The 20,422-nt window shown below is 39.2% G+C and overlaps 2 protein-coding genes across 2 annotated transcripts; one reads left to right on the top strand and one right to left on the bottom strand.

The window, feature by feature from the left end:
• Positions 1–12,430, top strand: prmt9 (protein arginine methyltransferase 9). Its single transcript, XM_069166753.1, has 13 exons — positions 1–308; positions 1,199–1,398; positions 1,483–1,631; positions 1,723–1,959; positions 2,137–2,304; positions 2,460–2,562; positions 2,860–2,969; positions 3,128–3,320; positions 4,646–4,829; positions 6,845–7,526; positions 7,618–7,771; positions 10,967–11,089; positions 11,704–12,430. The coding sequence occupies exons 2-13, from the start codon at positions 1,201–1,203 to the stop codon at positions 11,938–11,940; spliced, it is 2,538 nt and encodes an 845-aa protein (XP_069022854.1). The 5' UTR covers positions 1–308; positions 1,199–1,200; the 3' UTR covers positions 11,941–12,430.
• tmem184c (transmembrane protein 184C) lies at positions 12,415–19,830 on the bottom strand. The gene is made up of 10 exons (XM_069166754.1): positions 19,213–19,830; positions 17,685–17,815; positions 17,570–17,606; positions 17,140–17,345; positions 15,919–15,993; positions 15,736–15,829; positions 15,477–15,589; positions 15,257–15,356; positions 14,950–15,121; positions 12,415–14,838 (listed from the first exon to the last, which is right to left on the bottom strand). The coding sequence occupies exons 1-10, from the start codon at positions 19,327–19,329 to the stop codon at positions 14,534–14,536; spliced, it is 1,350 nt and encodes a 449-aa protein (XP_069022855.1). The 5' UTR covers positions 19,330–19,830; the 3' UTR covers positions 12,415–14,533.
• Positions 19,831–20,422: the final 592 nt, after the last annotated feature.

Below are 20,422 nucleotides of genomic sequence, written 5' to 3'. Positions count from 1 at the left end.
TGTTTCCTTTTGAACGGTAGAGGTCCGATTCATAGCAGAACAAAAACAATATTTCTATTTTATTTAGCTGGCTGTGATGCAACGTGATTAGTAAGAGACTGGTCCGGTTTTTGACATGCGGCTGAACTCTTGCAGCGACCGTGAGCAAATGTTTCATCATGTCCGCTAAGGGAGAAGGATTGTGCACAACAACCATGCTAACGAACGTGTTGGACGGAAGCGTGATGTTTACCTGTTTACTACATTAAGACGACCACTTCAGACATCGTCTCCGTGTAACTTCACCCTGTGATCCAAAGCAACACACAGTAAGTAAAGCAGTCAGTGATGCGTGTTGAGGAGCATCTCCTTTTGAAATATCCCGATCTGTCATTTAACCCATGTTGATCATACAGTGATAGTTATCTTTATTTTGCAAAAGTTATTGCATGTCTACGTCCAAGGAAACATAAATTATATAAATATTAGGGATGACAAAATTAAAAAAAAAAAATTCTGATTTAGTAAATCCAACTATAAAAATAGACATAACTTTATAATATTGATGTATTATTACGATATATTTCTAATATAGTACTACTTACTACTTATAATAGATGATACAACTTTATAATAGTGAGTAAGTAAAGTTTGACCTGATATTACACAATTTTATAAACAACTCTCGCTTACCATGAACATTTTCATTTCAGTTCTGGAGCTGCAGTGATTTGTCAGTTAAGACAATTAATAGTCAGCTGTTTCTATAATTGCTGAATCATTCTGAGTTTATTTTTTTTTTCAAATGAAAAAATACCAGAGTTCTCTGATTCTGTCTTTTTAAATGGGAATATTTTCCGGTTCCTTCAGTCCTCCATGACAATAAACAGAATATCTCTTGCTTGTGGACGAAACAGGACCGTTTAGCCTGCGCTTTGGAAAACAATGGTCAATATTTTTCACCATTTTCTGACATTTTAAAGACCAAACAGCTAATTGGTTAATCAGTAATGAAAATAATCGACGTGCAAGTCCATGATGAAAATAATTGGTATTTGCAGTCCTATTTGATACACAGAATAGTTTGTGTATGGTGCATCGTCATTACTCTGAGCTGCATTTCTTGTATAAAAGGTGCTATACAAATAAAGTTTATTATTATTATTACTACTATTACTATTTCTTAATGACCCGCCACTCTGTGCCTTTCTTTTTGAAGGGATGCCTAATGCCAGTGCAAGGCCGAAGCATAACAGGAGGACCCGCAGGCGACGCAGAGCGGACCCTGCCAGGAACGAGCTGGTCTCCAACTCCCTAGAAAGCGCCCAGCAGTGCCTGTTCAACCAGGACTATGGAACGGCGTTTGTGCACTACCTTCTCGTCCTCAACCTTGCGCCGATGTTTAAGGAATTTGCAAAGGTAACGACGGTGCTTTACTTTAGTGTGGTAGTCTGATTTGACTGCTGCAGGATCCAAAGAGATTCACTGACTTGTCTCTTTCAGGATTCCTTCAGGTTCACTCTCTTTAAATGGGCGGAGGAGCTGGACTCTGTGGGTCGCATTCAGGACCTCTTTGATTGTTACGAACAAGCGCTGGAACTTTTCCCTGCTGACGAGGTCATCTTAAACAGCATGGGCGAACACCTGTTCAGGTACTCTGCTCTACATAAATGTCGTCATAGTGTAGGTACATGTGTTTTATCCTGTTATTGACTGCACTGGGTTTCTCATTTAATCATCCAGAATGGGATTTAGAGATGAAGCAGCAGGTCATTTCCACAAAGCCTTGAAGCTGAGGCCAGACTACCCAGAAGCCAGAGAGAACTTCTACCGTGTGGCCAACTGGCTGGTGGAGCGCTGGCACTTCCTGATGCTCAATGACCACAGGAGGAACCAGAAGTACCAGCAAGCCATTCAGAAGGCTGTTCAGGGCGGCTGCAGCACTGTACTTGACATAGGTACTGGCACTGGAATCCTCGGGTAAGATATTTTCCACTAGATTTTTTTTTTTTTAAACTTTTTAAAGTTATGCTGCACATGTTTTTTGTGAGTTAGGGAATTTCCTCCTCTAACGTGAGTGCCACAGTTCGCACCAAATTTATTATTGGGGCTACAAGAGGGTGTTCTTTTTCTGATATCCTGTTTCTCTCTGTTAAGTATGTGTGCTAAGAAGGCAGGGGCTGCAGAGGTGTACGCATGTGAGCTATCCAAGACGATGTATGAGCTGGCCTGTGAGGTGGTGACTGCTAATGGCATGGATGGCAGCATCAAGATCCTCCACATGAAGTCTTTGGACATGGAGGTGCCAAAGGACATCCCGCAAAGGTACAATTTATACCTTAAATCCTCTGTATTCATCCTCCAGGTGTTGGTCAACATTTCTGTCAGTCTTAGTGTGTACTGTGTTTATTGTTCTTAGTTTTAAGACGCATTTTCAAATGATATTTTTCCACAAAAAAATGTCTTTGCTCCATGCTTAGGGTATCACTGGTGGTGACAGAGACTGTAGATGCAGGGCTGTTTGGAGAGGGCATCATAGAGAGTCTCATTCATGCCTGGCACCACCTCCTGCTGCCTCCACAGGTAACTTCAATTATTGAAGGTGCAATATGTAGAGACTACGTCTTGATATTTCTTATATATTCTCTGGAATTATTTGAATGTTTTATACCAAAAATCGTACATATTGCACCGTTGAACAGCTGACATAACGCACATCTCATTGGTACGCCGGGGTCATGAGACAGTACAAGTAGCACATTCAGTAAGTCACAAATAGCATACTCTGACTTTATATAGAAATGCATCCAGCTAACTTGTATGCGATATGTGTCAGTGATTTTAAGGAGGCTTAATATTGTTTTGTTTTTTTTCCTATAGAGGGGTGAGAATGAATTCGGGGAACAGTCTACCACAGGACGGGTCATCCCCGCCGGAGCCACTGTGTTTGGGATGGCTGTCGAGTGCCTTGAGATCCGCCGGCATCACAGGTAGGCCCTGTATCTGTGAAAAGACATCTTCGTTGCATTTATTTCTTTTCTTTGTGATTGTTCTGATTCAAACAGCATATCTGTGCCTCAGTCGTCTTGAAGCAGCAGTACGAGGTGTGTGGATCCACCAGCTGATCATTGTGTGTTTTTTGGTGCAGGCTGTGTGTGACAGAAGTGGGCGGTCTATCCATGGCTGCAGCCGGGGAGCTCCAAAGTCCAGTGAGCTGCAGCTCGGAGCCAGATGACTCCATGGAGCCGTACACCACGGAGCGACTCAGCAGACTGCCGGGAGGATACAAATCTCTCACAGAGCCATTCACAGCCCTCCACATAGATTTCAACAACGTGCAGGTGAGCAAACACATGATAAACTCTGCGTGTGCTGCATTCAGAAATCCATTCAGAAATGATGACCATTTTACACACAGACTCAAATTCATGCACCATTCTAACATGCTTCAAATGATATATTTGAACACATGACGGCAGCATCATGTTGATGTGCTCTGGCTTTTTGACTTTTGCATGTTCCTTGTGTCTAATTTGTTGCACAAAGCTGTGAGACTGATTTTAATAAGCTGCGTTTTTGTTGCCTTTAGTGAAAGCAGAATAATTTAACAACGACCAAAATAATTTACCTGACTTTATTGCCATCAGTCCTATGAAACTAACATTGGCTCACTCACTGGCTTCAATATGGCCACTCATTTATTTAACTATCGGCCCGCAGTGATTGTTCCCTGTTATGTTCCCAGTGCACACATGGCCGTTTGGAGAGGCGGTGTTTACCAGCCGCACATATCACCTGCAGAAGAATTTGTTGATATGCATCACTAAAGAATATTTGTCTGTACACATGCATACTGCATGTGTGTACTCAGAAGAGGCCCTCAAATGTTGAATCATTGACACAAACTCACTCTGGCGGATATGATGTGACACTTTGAGTTATACTGAAATTCGGCTGTGAGTTTCTCAAATTTGTGTCTCAATCCCAAGAATTCAATAGTTAGAAAGATTTAAAAATGATGGAAAGTTATAAAATGTTGCATTTTGTTCTTTGGTGTTTGGAGGGTGTTCCTGAATTTTGCCTCTCATAAGATTGAGATATGATGTAATATTCAAATTTGATCTTCATCATAACCTCAGGCTTCAAAAGACTTTTCATTAACAATATCATCAGATTTATACGTTTTTTTGTATTGAGTATTGTTGTTCTGTTAATATTTGTGCCACAAAAGATAAATGTATTTATTATAAGGTGGAATTGAACTTGCTGAGACAATGCTTGCTGTAATAGACTGCTCTTTGCCAGGAGGGACAGATTTAATATCAAATTGGCGTCACTTGGCTTCATGAAAACCACCTGGCAGGTTTAGAAGTTCACTGTAATTTATAAAAGCACAGTATGCATACATATAGTGTTACAAATCTCCGAATCTTATTGATTCAACAATGAAGTCATATTTGAAAAGCTCCCAGTAACGTCCATCAAATTCTTCAACCTCTCAGAGTCTGTAACATTCACACGGCTCCTGCTTTAACTGTCGTGTGTGTGCGTGTGTGTGTGTGTGTGTGTGTGTGTGTGTGTGTGTGTGTGTGTGTGTGTGTGTGTGTGTGTGTGTGTGTGTGTGTGTGTGTGTGTGTGTGTGTGTGCGTGCGTGTGTGACCTGTAGGAGCTGGAGGGCCTGAGCTCCAGGAAGGTTCAGGAGATCCGGCTGCCGGTCATTCAGGGGGGGGAGCTGGATGCCCTTGCGGTGTGGTTCCAGCTCCACCTGGACGAGGAGAGCAGTCTGTCTACTGGACCGCAGGAGGACACCTGCTGGGAACAAGCCATCTACCCGGTCCACAGCACCAAGGGTGAGACACTAAAAAGACACGCAGGGCACAACATGTTCATTGATTACTGGAGGGTTTACTGTGTATACACCAGCGGTGACATTTTTCTGTTTTCATCACTAGTTGTTTCAAATAGTTATGAATCGAGCATTTTCATAAGATTAAGTTTCACTACTTTTATTCTCCAACCTATCATGTATTTCTGTGTTATATCAGATAAGGGCGGTGTGTGTTATACCGTACAGGGTTCCTACTGCTCACTGTTTGAATTTATTAAAGTTTTAAATAATACCCGGAGAATGTCAGGAAATATTTTAGCTGATAATTATTATTATTATTTTACTATTTTCTGATAATGAATCACTGTAATTGACAATAACATAAAGATTTGGCTCCTGAAAATCAGAAAAAAAAAAGATTGCAATACATTTACAGAAATTTTAAAACCTATACTCGTGAGACCCATCGAAGAAATATATTGTCTCAAGTGACTGTAGTTTTATGAGCTGTAAGGCTTGTTATTAAAGCTGCTATGGAAAAGTTTAAAAAAGTACTTTAACTGTAAAGACCTTCAAAAAGTTCAAATTGCTTCCTGAGCATTACCTTGAGTTTGCCCGGCCGCTGTGAAGTTAATAGCTGCTGACATGAGGTGACATGTTCCAGTTGGCATCGCAGCACATCATCTTTCAGACGAGGCTCAACAGCATCTCACTGCACTGCTAATTGGCGAAGGCAGCCTCAAGGGAGCCGCCACCTCTCCCGGTGATCACCAACATCCGCTCTCCCGACCGCTGTGACGTGTGCCCCGCTATCGCCTGTGACACTCTTTAGTGTTCATGAAATTCTTATAGGCAATAAATATGCATTTTCCCCAAACGCCTGTGACGAGCAGCGCGCTGACATGAAGACATGAACAGATGTTATTCCTGTAGGAATCCTCTCGCTGCCTGGTCGCCTGAATCTTATTGCTCGCTTGGATTTGCTTTCCTTTCCTCTCCCCTTTGCTTCATACTTTATCTAATGTCTGCATTTCTGCCATCATGTAAAAATGTTCTCAGAGGTGCCTCTTCCATGCCACTTTAAAATCACAAACTCATAAGTATGACATCATGAAAGACAACATTTTTACCTGTTTTTTTTATGTTTATCTTTTGTGTCTGCACACCATGTTTAAATAATCCCATTAGTTCTATCCACAGAGCTGTAGTGTTGAGTTCCATAGGAAATGTCTTAATACTGTTGCCAATATATAACCTCAAATGTCTTACTCATACTCATGCAAACACAATCCTTTGTTCAGTGATAAGAAATGATTGGAAATTTGAACGTTTCTTTTTTTTAAACAGAAGCAGTCATCCACTAACAAAAACTTTTGCAATGAAAATGATCAAATTTAAACATATTTTAGGGCGTTTTCATATCAAACCAAGGTTCATGTTCTTTTGCATTGTTTACATTTGTTCCAATTTTGGTTTCACCCTACAAATTTGCTAGTGCACCAAAAGCAAATCATGTCGTCATCACCGACATAGACTCCCTATATTTGAAATTGATCAGTATGTAGCAGATTACAATCAATTATTTTTTTGTCTCTTCTCCACATGTGCCACAGCAGCTTATTTTCACTTATCTTCTGGTTCTTTTTTCATCTTTTAATGTTTGATGGTTGATAATAGTCTGACTCAACTTCCTGTAATTGGTCAGAAAGCCGAAACATTACAGAAAGTGTTTTCAAACTGCAAACAAACTGAACTGTGGTTGAGTTTGGTCTAGATTGAGACCACCAGAGAAAATCCAGAGAATCTCTTGGTACTTTATTTTAGTCAGGAGAAATAAGTCTGTTTTTATTTAAATCAGGCACTAAATATATTGTCTATTTTTATCCATGTAATAACAGATACATAAAACTGCAATTCTTGACAGGTTTAAAACTTGGTAATATGAACCTTAATTGGTACCAAAAATGTATTAAGTTTCAATTCCATTGTTGTAGGATAATCAAACTAAGTCAGAGGTTTCCTTTGTTGCTTCCTCAGGTTTTGTCTTGAAGCCACGAGACGAGCTGGTTGTTGAAGTCTCCTGCCGGGACGCCTACCTGAGACTCTGCAGCGTTGCTGTGCTGAGAGATGGGCATAAAATCCATCTCGACAAGCGTGTGGATTCAATCTACCCTGAGAACCCCACGTCAAACCCGGAGGCAGAGCTGTGCAGCGCATTAGCATGTCTTCAGACTGACCAAACTAAAGACCTCTGCATGCTGGAGTGTTCAGAGATGGCGCTTCTGAACAATCACGATTACCATCAGAGTTTTTGCAGCGCGCTGGCCAAACTCATCTCCCAGCTGAAGGGTAGAAAACGAGAGCAAGGATGTGTTTTTCAGTCTGACCCCACCATCCCCTCACAGTGCAGCAGCCTGCTCTACGTGCTGGATGTGTCAGAGGGCTTCTCCCTGCTCTCGCTCATCGCCGCCAGCCAAGGTCATGTGAAAGCCTACAGCTCCGTGGAAAAGAGCAAGCAACAGGAAGTGCTCAATAGACTGGCTCACTCCAGCGGTATCGCCGAGCAGCATCTAGAGTTCTGGCTCAACCACATAGAGGATGAGCAAGGGATGCTGCAGAGGCCGTCCAGGGAGGATCTGTGGAGTGCCATCATCCTGGACTGTGTGGAAACCTGCGGTCTGATAAGACAGAAGCTGATGGAGAAAGCGTCTCTGGCCAGGTGAGGCAGAGGCAAACGATCAAGCTTTGTATGTTTCATTATCATATTAGATATTTTGATGTTTCAATTGTATTTCTCTTATTTATACAAGATGTCTGCTGGAGGAAGGAGGACGTATTTTCCCAGAAAGGATTGTGGTGTATGGTAAGCTGGTGGAGTCTGACACTTTGCTGCTGGAAAGTGCCGTCCAGGGTCAGGAGCCGACGCTGGGGTTCAACATCGCTCCTTTCATCAACCAGTTCACTGTAAGTAAACCTGCAAAACCTACCTTGTGTCGAAGTTACCTTGTATATTGTGTTTACATTGGTGTTGCATGTAAAGGCCTTTAATCTTGTAACTAATCAGTCCTGCTGGGATTTCATGGATTTGATATGTAGCTGTTGCAATCAAAAATGCTTGATTTTTTTTTTTTTTTTTTTATCAACGTTTCTCGAAAATTGCAATCCAATTTGCAAAGTTTTAACTGAGTTGTTTTGGGAAAATTGTGGGGATTGGCAAAAATTTTAAGTTTAGGGAAAATAAATATTTTTCTTACCCAATAAATAATTATATGTAATCACTTTTTACTATAATAAGCACAGAAACTGCTGAAAATAATGAATATCTAACCTTTTTTTTTCTTAACTTTAAAAACCTCGGGCTAAAAGTTACAGAAAAATGATTGCGTCATAAAAGTGACGTAGCTTTACAAAAGTTTTATATGCTTTTTAAATAATATTGATTCAACACATTCCGAATGTACAAAAATAAAGTGTGTTCTCTTACAACTGGAAGGGTGGATCAATCCTGTGTAAATGTAGTGACGTAGCGCTCATGATAAAACCACATTTCCCATAAACCCTGTCTCTTCCTGTTTTGCTAAACAAAATTTACCATCAACCACCATGTGGTTTGATTTGATGATGAGGAGAGGTTGAAGATCCTGTCTGACTGTAAATTTGTTAATTAGATTAGATTAGATTAGATTAGACTTTATTAATCCCACAGTGGGGAAATTTTGTCGTCACAGCAGCATATACACAGTATGAACAGATAAATGTTGACACAGCAAGTTTTGTTTGGAAAGACTTACTTTATACTTTGGTAGAGTTTCTAGAGAACATTTGTTTCAGAGAAATTGCAGAAATATATCACAGTTTGGTTGAATTTGCGTTTATTATTGCGATGTCAGGATCATGATTTCACAGAGACTGACTGATAGTCACTGCAGGGTTTGCGGAGAGACTGTTACATTTTGAGGATGAAATGACAGTTGAACAGCCAAGTCTTCTTCATCTGTGAAACATGACATTTAAAATTACAGACCGTGCTCAGTACAGGCAGATGTATTTGGTAGTTCCTGAAAATATAGAGTAAAACATGATGACTGAATGTTTTGTCACTTTTCATAAGGACTTCTATGGCACACAGGCTAATCACCAGTAGCATTTCACTCAGTGACTGATTAAAAAAAAAAAAAAAAAGCATATGATCAAAATTAAACTATAGCTTGAAGAAGTTTGCAGCATCATTTTTATGGTGAACGGACATTTACTGTTTTATTTATTGAAGGTGCACTGGGGTAAAATCTGCGCTCAGCTAATTAATAAAAAGAATCAAATTAATCTGTCAGTGTTGAGTTTGGCTTCTGAACTGCCAGGTGGTGAGTGAGTGAAGCCATATTGTCATGGCATAGCTTATCTGTAGTTTATCTCAGATATGTTGGTTTTCATTGCGTATGACAGTAGAAATAACAACAGATGTGTGCATAAAAATCATTAAGATAATTAAGAGATGATTAAGATAACAGAGTATGTCATCATTACATAATTGGTCCACATGGGAGGACTGAAATGTAGTTTTTACAGGCTCTTGGTTGCAGATATTTTTATGACCAAATTCATGTGATCCTAAAAACAAATATGGGATAACGTATTGCTCTGGTATACACGCTATATACACTACACTCCATATGCTGTTTCATTTACGTTCATGCAGACTTAAATGTCTTGAAGTGGATGCGTCAACATTTTGAACTCACCATATATTAGAAGACAATTTTAACAATCTTTTCACTGCAGTAAGTAGAGTTTTTGACAACTGAATGACATTGATGTACTTCTGTTATTATGTGCTATAATTATTTCAATTATAAAATGTTTTCCCACAATAAATAATGATTTGAAAATACATCCAGAATGATTCACAGGGTATCACAATGTTATTGTCAAGCTGAAACTTCTTCAGTCTTCAAAACACAAGTTGCGAAATCTTGCTTTTGTACATCTCTCAGGCCGCTCCACTCTCTTATTCTGTCTCATGTTCCTGATGCAACAGTCAATATTGACAGTTTTCACATACAGTATGCTGTGTTTGTGCGCTTGCGTCAGTCACATTCAAAGATGGTACATTAGGTTGTGTTAAATAAGACTGACATATAGTGCAATACTATAAAAAAAAAAAAAAAAAATCTGAGATTAGATTTAACTAGCTGAAAATAATGTTTTCTACCATGTATGGGCCTTTGTTGGAATACTAACATCCAGGAGTGTTTTCTGTACTCCTCTTTGATGTGTGCTTTCCAGCTGCGTTAAAGAAGCTGCGAAAATCCCTTTGAATTATTTTTCTTTATTTGGTCTGGAAATTATCTTTTTTTTCTTTTCTTTTTTTTCCCACCATCATGTTTGTGCTCTAATTTCGCGAGCCTCCCGTGGGACGGTCGTTTGTTTTAACAGATGCCGTCTTTGAAGCCCTCAGTGGAGGGCACTTCCTGGCACAACTGTCACACAAGACACAACACACAGCTTGGCCCAAAGACATTCCTACCTGAATCCATCAGTACACATTACATCAAGCACATCAAACAGCGGGCTCTGAGGTCTACACAACTGTGACAGGGAGGAGGAAAGATTCTTTTGTTCTGCGGTAAAGGAAACTGTGACACTTTCTGTGCCAACACTTTGGTTTCTCTGAGTGCCGCCCTGCAGCCATGGCCTGTTTGAGGCTGAGGTGGAAAATTTGTGTCTCAACATTAATCTGTGATTGAATAAAAACCTGCTGATATTCTGCCGATTTAAAAACGAATTTGGTGAAGTAATAGTTTGTGAAAATAAATCAGCATCAACTGTGAGTCAGCTTCCACTTTACAATTAAAATACTGCAGTGTTCCTCTTTTCTTTATTTAGAGGTTTTTTTTTTTGTCAGAAATGTATTCTGTTATTATCAGACCCAAATTCCCAGCGGGAATATAAGGGTCTGGCAACGCTCTCCGTTGGGGATTGTTTCCAGTCGTTGCATCCTAATGTGCATAAATCTCAAGTTAATTTTGAAACTATTGTAGCAGCCTTTAACCAGTCAGCAATGATATGACATGTTTCCTCGACAATATTGATAATGTCAACATTAAGTTTCTTCTTTTGTGTTTCGCCTTCAACACTGTTTTTATATATTATGTCTTTCAGGTACCGGTCCATGTGTTTCTGGACTTTTCCACACTGGAGTGCAGACATCTCAGTGAGTCTGTGGAGCTCTTTGTTCTGGACCTCATGGAAACCAATGCAAACTATACTCACCGAGAAGTCAAGGTAACACATCCATCGGCCCCATTAGGGATCCCAGCATGACTGGAATAAATATAATTAAAATGTCGCCTGTTCAGTACTTTGGTACTAGAACAGTACTGACCTGAAAACTTGAATTTATACACTGACTGACAGTCAAAGGTAAATCCCAGAGCCGTCTACTGCTCCATGAACATAGTGCACCAAAATAACAAGCAATGAGTCAGACCTACGAACACCGCAACCATCTCTTCCGTACAAACTTCTAACCTTACTTTACTTCTAACTTTTTTTTTTTTCAGTCGTGGATGAATTCACGTCCAAAACTGCACTTATTTGAATATTCAGAACTAAAACTTGATGTGTTGAACTTTCTATTGCAGTACATGAACATATTTTTGTGATTCTAACATTCATCCATTGATTTAACGTGAGGTTCGACGTCAATTTAATCCCCGGGATCCAAGCCATTACCCAGACCGCATGAATATTAGAAAGAAAAGGATGAAGATAACTTGTTGTTAACAGTAAAATGAAAAAGCAAACTGAAGCAAATCATGACATGGGATGACTGGGTTATGTTTTGTTAAGAGCTGGCTGTGGTTATGTATCATTAATCCCTGACTCCTATTTTACAGGTCCAGGCCACGACCGCAGGCAGAATCACTGCGATTCCCTTCTGGTATCACATCCACCTGGACTCGGAGATCAGTGTCAGCACGCTCAGCCACAACTCGCACTGGAAGCAGGCGGCTGTTGTTCTGCAGCAGCCCCTGGAGGTGCGAGCTGGGGACTGGGTCCGCCTCGCCGTGAAGCTTCACAAAAGCACCATCTCCATTTCGGCCCATTTAGAAAACACTCCCGGGATGCAGTAATAACCTGTTACCTTCTAGCTAGTTTTATTTTTATACACATGAAGTCAAATTTAGAATATTGTCACATATTCAGTGGGGAAATGTATTAAATACTATACATTCCCTTCCTGGTATCATTTTATTCATTTACGGATTTTCCTTCTCTTGTGTCATTTGTTATGTAGTCTTCACATTTCCAGATTTTTTTCAGACACATGAAGAGACATTTAGTCGTAGCCTGCATGATTTGTAAGTACCAGAGGGATGCGTATTCATCACAAGTCTTTGTGATATACTTTCACAACAGTGTTTTCATTTGTACATTGTGCTATAAACTCATCGGACGTGTATAATTTGTACTTATGAATATCATATTTGCAAGTATACAATATAAATATTATTGTCCCTTGATTATGGACACAGTTGTTTGTAAAGATGTTTGTCAGAATCAATAAAAACCAGTACACCAATAAATGAATGCAAGAAAAAAAGAAATGATTGTTAATCTGATTTATTGAAAAGACTGTCAGAGATGGAGTTAAATTAAAATGTGGAACATTTACATCCGATCTGATGTAATACTCAGCGATTTAATTTAAAAAAAAAAAAAAAAAAAAAAAGATCATGTAAGGCAGTGCAACATGCTCGAGCTGGACATGATGCTGTTCATCTGATGCACATACGTTACTTCCTGACCCAAACTGTACATTAGTCATGTCAATATCCCTGCACAGATCCATGTAAATCACAACGACAAAATGAAAATCATTGAGTAACAGAAAAGGCTTTATGTGCAATCGCTGCAACGTTATTCCATCTTAAAGGCTACAATGGATGGAAAACAGCTCCACAAATAAAACTGATCCTGCAATATAAATGATTAACTGATGTATTGGATAGACCAGATCCACAGCACATAGAACAAGGCATCTTAGAAGACTAGTGAATCAATTTCTATTACACACTATTGAGTAAGCTATATGCAGTAAAGCATTGATAGGAACTTAGTAGAATGTGCTGATTGTACCGTTTCAGACTGAAATGTTATTTTAATACTTGGACTGACGTTAAAGTAACTACTCAAACCCTTGAGAAATACACAATATTGATAACGTAGTGATGTGACACTGTCAGATATAAGGCTGGCAATGTATCGGTGTTATAACAATATTGTGTTATGAGACTTGGTACCGTTTTAGATTATGGATATTTCAATATGACATCTTTTCCTCCTTTTTCAAGGCTGTATTACAGTAAAGTGTATTTACTGTCATTTTCTGAACTCACCAGACTGTTTTAGCTGTTCTATTATTTGCCTTTACCCACTTGGTCATTATGCATATTTTCTTCAATTTATCCAAAATTTCACTGTGTACATTTTTTGTGAAAGCACTAATCCAACAGAGTATTAGGGGAATTAAATTAAATTTCAAGATGAAAGTCAAACTTTTCAGAATAATCAAACTTGCTTTGAGCAAATTATTCTACAAGATGCAGTGCATAGATAAACTCGTTTAATTGTATAACAATCCGTTTTAGTAACCAGAAAATAAGCACATAATTGTGCTAAAAATTGGGTCTGTTCAGAAGGAGAAACCAGACGAATTTGGAGGAAATGGGCGCTTTAATGCAGATCGAAATAGCTGGAAATTGATAGATGCAAGGTTGTCAATGGTTACACCTGCACGCAATACGATATGTTGTATCACAAGACACAAGAAGACAATTGATTAAGTTGTTGGATCCTGAAGGTGTGGGGGCTCAGGCCAGCACTGCAACAAAGGTTCAAGTGAGCTTTCTTTGCTTCACAACATTTTGACTTTATTCTTGAAATATAATTTAATCTTTAATCTCAACATTTCAACTTTATTCTCGACATTTCGACTTTATTGTCGAGATGCAAACTAAGAAAAAAAAAAAAAAAAAAATCGTCCTTCTTAAAATACACATCTACTAACTAGGACCAAAAAAAGATACTCAACATCTAATGTGCTTTTTGTATTGTAGATTTTCATTCATGCTTTCTCATTTCAAATTGATGTCATCAAAATCCCTATAAAGTGAGATACAGCGTGAAGAAAATGTTTGAATTTTAAAAGTTGCATATTTATCTCTCATTTGTCACATTTGAGATCATGACATAACTGACACATAAAATTGTGTAATAACTTCCTACTTGGAAAACATACACGTGCGTGTTTTACTCAGACCTCAGCAGGAGTCATGTCCCCTCTCATCTCAACAAACACACAGACTGGGTCCTTTGAAAAAAATATGCTCTTGGGGATGGAAGTGTCTTTTCCCAGTTAACAGATTCTAGCACAACCTACTTAGCCACATAACTCTCCAGCGCAACATAAAACAGCATAAAAATGCATGTTATCTATAAGTCTTTTAGTGCCATAACTTCAATGAACATTCTTGGAGCTGTCACTGGCAGAGAGGTCCATTTGGTTTTACATTTGTTGGTACACCTCTACTATTACTTGGTTGATGTGCCCTTTTAAATAAGTTTCCTGTTTTGTTTGCATCAGTAATGTCTGGAGGAACGTGGCCAGGCTGTTACTGGCCCAACCACATCTAGTAAGAGTCTGTGTGTGACACCAGTCTTAAGCTAGGTGATCACAATGAGATCTGCCTGCTCTTTGGTTCGGCTGGTCCTGTCTTCTTCCTGGGTGTCTTCAGGTCTGGCCTCGTACCCTTCATCCCACAGGGCAGACCCGAGCCCAGCGGGTGCTGACAAAGAGTGCGGAGTGAGGGTTCTGCCCAGGCCCTCATACTGACCATTAGGAGACACTGGGTTGGATGCTGCTTCGGCGATGACATCTTGAGATCCTGAGGACAGCAGGCCGGATCGCTCACCGTCATTTTCCGCCTCTCCGAAGTAGGATTTCCTTGGACGACCCATAACTGTTCTCCCTGCCGACGTGGACAAAAAAAAAAATACTCTTTTTAATGTTGGAGAACATCAGAGACACTTGCTTACAGAATAAACCTGTGTAAGAACACTAGCAGCCGGGAAGCGCTTACCAACATTGCGGACTTGTTCAGAAATGTCTGCTCTGACGTCAGAGATGTCCCACATTGCCATGAAAGAGTCAAAGCAGGAGCCCTCCTCAGCCTCCTGGATGTAAGGTTTGTAGGTGAAGCTGAAGTGATGGGCGATAGCTGCGAGAAACATCTCCACACATATGATGAAATCCTGAAGGAAACAGGACAGTTTAGTTGGTTTTGTAAACTCATAAGAAGTTAAACAGATATGAGGCCACATAGAACATACAAACTCAAGAGCATGAAGTTACTCTCACATTTTTGAAATGGGTACACTTTCTGTTACCTGTAAACCAGTAGCTACAGCCTCCACACTTTGCCAGTCCCACGTGCGTTTCTCTGAGATGATGCCCACTTTCACCAGCAGAGCAATGAGCACAGCTTGCCTGAGAAAGTTTACACAAAAAAAAAAAATCATTTCACCAGGATATACAGTTGATCTACGCAAGTTAAAACAGTGTAAAGTAAAGTACGTTTTCAAAAACTGAGCTCACACCGAGATTTACCAGAAAGAGACGAACACCACCATTTTGACACACAGGAATTTTCCCACTGGTTTGATCGGACTCAGTTCCTCTCTCAGAGCCCGGTAGAACAGCACCAGGCAGTACATGGCAAACTAGACGAAGAGAGGACACAGAGAGGAAATCCCATTCAATGCAGGCTACTTATAACAACTTCAAATCCATCTCTTAACATGCTCCCAGGACCTCATTCGTGATGCAGTTTAAATTATATTTTTTTTTAAAAAAGTAGCAGACTCACCAGCTGTGACATATTGTTGAAGATGACCAGGTAAGTCCAGGCATTTGTTGAACTGAAGTTGCCCTCATCATAAACTCCACACAGCTGACAGATTCTAGGGGGAAAAGAAACATGTGCAGCAGACATCAAAACAAATAGCGAACAAAATCAATAACGTGTGCATGAACAGCAGAGCTCACTTACAAAGCAATCACTGTTGTGACGGGTCTCACGACCGTGTACTGCAACACCCCCAGTTTGCATCTCAACAGTAAAACCCTGCAGAGGAATTTCAAGATGTGAATTAGAAGCAAAGAACTATTTTAATGATAAAATCCAATCTGCTGAATTAAAGATCAAACCCAACAATGAACGGTCATAAGAAACATGGTGAGTGGACCCCTGATACAAGTTTAATGACCTTATTTAACACGGGACTGCTCAGGTTTCCACAACGACTACTCAATTTTGGTCTATTATATCTGTTTGGAGAATGCAACAATACAGTCAAAGGGTTCAAAGTTTGAACAGAACGACAGTACAAAAGTAAAACCTGGTAGATGAGGCGGATGCTACTGGCTTTCAGACAAATGTAACTGATCCTTAAATCTGGACTAAATTAACAGCACGCAGGAATGTTTACCAATAACAGAAGTGGCCTGACTGAGGCTAATTTGGAGCCAGTGACTCTTATTGAGTTGTTTGCTTGTAGAAAAGAAACTTCAGCAGTTTAATACACTAAGACAAACTAAAACAAACTGTGAGTACAAGAAACAAACTTCTCACTTTTTTTTAACTTCAAAATTACAAACACCTCTGAAATGAAATAATATCTAAAGGAATACTGTTGTGGTACTTCAGTTATGAAAGAAACTCATCCATGTTATTAGACAATTATATATCTAATTGTGGGCAATTTAATGGGGAAATATAATTGTTTTTATAATCGATTAATCGTTCCAAGTCCCCTTTTTCATAAAAGAATGCTAAAATTCTTTAATTCCAGCTCCTTAAATTAAAATATTTTCTGGTTCCTTTAGTCCTCCATGATAAGAAACTGAATGTCTTGTTGTATACGGTTGGTCGAAACAAAAAGAGACATTTTAGATTTCAACTTGGGATCCCTTTCTGACATTTTTGGGACACAACAAATCGATTAATTAACAATAATTGATGAATCCATAATGAAAATATTTGCCATTTGTTGCCCTAATAAAGGTTGAAGCCAGTAAGGGTGACATGTTTGGGTCAATGGAGAGCATTGATTGCGTAATATTGCTTTCAAATCACATTTTTGACTTGTGTTAAATGAAGCCGAACATTGGAATAGTAATTTAACCTGAAACTATTGATTATCACAGGGGACCCGCATGGATTTTACACGAGCTCTTTTGTAAAAGTAGTGTTATTCTGAAGGGAACTCACTCTCCCATCGGCCACGGCGGGCAGCAGCAGAGAGGTGGCAGGTGTTTCTGCTGCTCCTGGACCTCCAGCATCATCACCAGACTGGGGTACTGATTTTCCAGGTAGTTAAGCAAGAAGGTCATGAAGTTGTAGATGACGTACGCCTCGTAGCACTCTCTGCATGTGTCCACATAGATTGCTATACCGGGGTATTTCAGCGCAATCCACTGGAAAATAAAAAGGGAGGGATTACAGGTAAATAAGAAAGGATATATAGCTTTCAAATGGCACACTGCTTTAGAGAAAACATTCTCTCAAACTTACTGTTTGAGGTAATGTCTCAAAGTAAAAGTGACATATAGCAAAGATCATTTATAAAATGCCTGTGGTTCAGTGCATGGTATATATACTGTGTTGAATAAGAGCTTCGGTTAAATAATACACAACTCACACTGTCCAAGCTGTAGATTGGGACCATCCATAATATCCTAGAAACAAAAAACACAAGTCTTTAAAACCTGTCCAAGACTGTTATTTGTGGTTGATGTGATCGTTGACATCTTTACCTGATGATAGGTTTCTGAAGCTCCGGCTGAGTGTAGTGCACCAGATGCTGGAGGATGCCCCATAATGATATGGGTATGGTCATAAAGACAAATATCCCAGCGATGAACCATGCTTTGTTATGTGTGCCAACCTGCCATTAAATGAAAAGAAACAGTCAACACAATTGACTTTAAAGTAATTTATGGATTTAACATGTAATACAAAGTTAGTGGCAAAAGCAGAGTTCAGCTCCTGAAACTCCAGCAATGCAACTTTTCTAAAAAAAATACTGTATTTCAGGTCTGGATGTGGGGGAAAGTCCAAAAGTGTTATTAGCTAAATTTACTCAAAGTATCAAAAGTAAATAAAGTGTAATGTGTGTTCTGTTCATAATGTAGTCTTTAATTTTATTGGAAAACCTAAAACATGAAAAAGCTGTCGTGGCAGTTAATGTAATTCTTATTGTTTTTAAATGAATTCAACATGTTTAGAGGTAGTGTTTTTGTAATGTAGATATGAGTATCAAGACCAGACAGACTAAAGCAGATTGCTGCACTACAGTCATGAAGACGTTGATGTTTGTTAAAAAAAACAGTCTGAAATATTGATAGCGCTCTGGCAGATTTTCTGACTTTTTAAAAAGTAGGATAAGACTTCAAAGTCTCCATGACAGACTAAAAGGACTTTATAAAGACTACGTCTCTGCAGTGAGTAATGCATCATATATGAATCTATAACTATAATCACGAGAGATGGGGAAAGGTCAATAAAGCAGTATCATATTTTGCTGAGCAATATTCTATCGATACAAACACGACAACTTAATTAAATATTACATTTGTCTGGAGCATTTAAGATTTACTACAGGTTTTTGTGATAGTGTTTGTTGGTCTGTCTGTTGACAAAAATTTTATTTTATTGTACTAAACAAATATTAACAAAGTTTTTAATTCAATTCAACTAATTGTTATGTATAGTGTAAAATTACCATGGAACATGGTCCCGATACACTTTACAAACAGAATTTACAATATTCAGACTATGACGTATTGTGCAGTTGGAAAAAAAAAGGTCATAAATCACAATATGTGTTATCACAATACTCCGCATATCACAAAATCACAATAAAATTGTCAATTAGGTATTGTGTTAATATCATGTTGTTGACTTACGTACTGTGATAATATTGTATCGTGATAATACTGTCCTGTAACTTACATATTGCGATATTATAATGACATTATTATAACATCGTATCGGGAATTATGTACCGCAATAGTATAGTTTTGTGATAACAGTGTATCACGACGTAGGTATCGTGATACTACAGTAACATGATCATATTATATCGAGACTTAAGTGTTGTGATAATATCGTATAGTGACTTAAGTACGGTGATGATTTAGTACCGTGGGGTCTCTGGTGAGCCCCACCCTTTGTATGCAGTAACACCTGTCCAAAAAAAAATAAAATAATGTAACATGACTAAAGTACAGTACAAGTACCACATCATTGTACTTAAGTAGGCCTACAGTACGAGCTACTGACCCCTGACTTCTGCAGCTCCCAGACGCACAGCGGCAGGACGACCAGGAGCAACGAAATATACAAGACGACGACCAGAGGCCGAATCCATCTCCTCCAGTTGCCGAAGGAACAAGGCATCTTCTCATGAGGACTCAGTGGGGCTTTAAAACCGGCCGCTGATCCGCTGACAAAACAATGTGAACTGGTCTGACCAACCCGGCTGACGCTGTTTACCGTGAGTTTCGCATCGTTTCAGTGAGCGGCTCACTGCCACCTAACGCAACCCTTCACTGGTGCACATGCACGTCAGCTCCCTCACTTGTTTTCCGCTTCATTCATGAATGAAGTCAGAATTAATGAATATATGACTTGATTGTAGGAAAAAATAAATAAATGTAAAAAAAGGAAACTGCTAACGTTAGCTCGTCAGCTGATTCATATTGTAAACAAACAGTGCTGGTCATCCATGCTGCTTCAATCGTCGAAACTCTATGGATAACAAATGAATACAACTTAACACTTAGACATCAGTCGACTCCTTAGATAAACTCCTATGATAGTCTTTACAGCCGGTGAGCGTTTGGAGGTAAAAGTTTCCAAAGAAGTAATTGTTGTTGAGCCTGTATTTCCGGGTTTTTTCGCTTCATCCCTTCGTCCCGCCTACAAACTAAAATCCGATTGGTCATCTCGAAGTGATTAGTCAATCAACAGAACTGCCTTGAAGGTAGTTTGGTTGCACCGCATTCTTTTTTACCCCCATGATCTGTGCTTTCGCCACCAGATGGCAATGTGAATTAACATTTACTGAGATACCAAACTTAAAACGCCGTAGCCCGGACTGGCTCAAACTGTTAACAGGTCACATTTAGGACATCCAGACCTTGAGTGGATAAGTCTTTGTTTGACCTGTTTATATAATTGTTGGATTATTAGTTTCATAAAAAATACCAAATGATTTTATTCCCATCTCTACTGACTCAACGGTCCCAGTATAGATACCATGTAGAACAGGAATGAGCTGTGAAAAATGTCATTCTTCTGATCATTTTTGACACCTAGTTGAGGCTGCACTGAAATATCTGTAGTAAAATTATGTACAAAGTTGATGTTTTTTTTTGTGTCTATTTTTAAAAAGATTCCTGTCCGTATTCACACAGAGACCTGTCTATTAGCTCTTGTACATTTTAGTTGTATTAGTTTAAATGGATACTTTTGGGGGCAATATTTTTAG

Source organism: Embiotoca jacksoni, unplaced genomic scaffold (assembly GCF_022577435.1).
Source record: "Embiotoca jacksoni isolate LCO1_2020_lvr unplaced genomic scaffold, fEmbJac1.0.p SCAF_4, whole genome shotgun sequence".
In the NCBI taxonomy this organism is placed as follows: Eukaryota; Metazoa; Chordata; class Actinopteri; family Embiotocidae; genus Embiotoca; species Embiotoca jacksoni.
The sequence above is the reverse complement of the archived record's forward strand: the minus strand, read 5'-3'. Positions and strand labels throughout refer to the sequence as shown.

Coding starts and splice junctions, on each gene's coding strand:
- prmt9 (XM_069166753.1), top strand. CDS start 1,201: ATGCCTAATGCCAGTGCAAGGCCGAAGCATAACAGGAGGACCCGCAGG. Junction 2,305..2,459: donor CCAAAGGACATCCCGCAAAG/GTACAATTTATA, acceptor CTCCATGCTTAG/GGTATCACTGGTGGTGACAG. Junction 2,563..2,859: donor ACCTCCTGCTGCCTCCACAG/GTAACTTCAATT, acceptor TTTTTCCTATAG/AGGGGTGAGAATGAATTCGG.
- tmem184c (XM_069166754.1), bottom strand. CDS start 19,329: ATGCCTTGTTCCTTCGGCAACTGGAGGAGATGGATTCGGCCTCTGGTC. Junction 15,994..17,139: donor CCGCCGTGGCCGATGGGAGA/GTGAGTTCCCTT, acceptor ATTCCTCTGCAG/GGTTTTACTGTTGAGATGCA. Junction 15,590..15,735: donor TCAACAATATGTCACAGCTG/GTGAGTCTGCTA, acceptor CTCTTCGTCTAG/TTTGCCATGTACTGCCTGGT.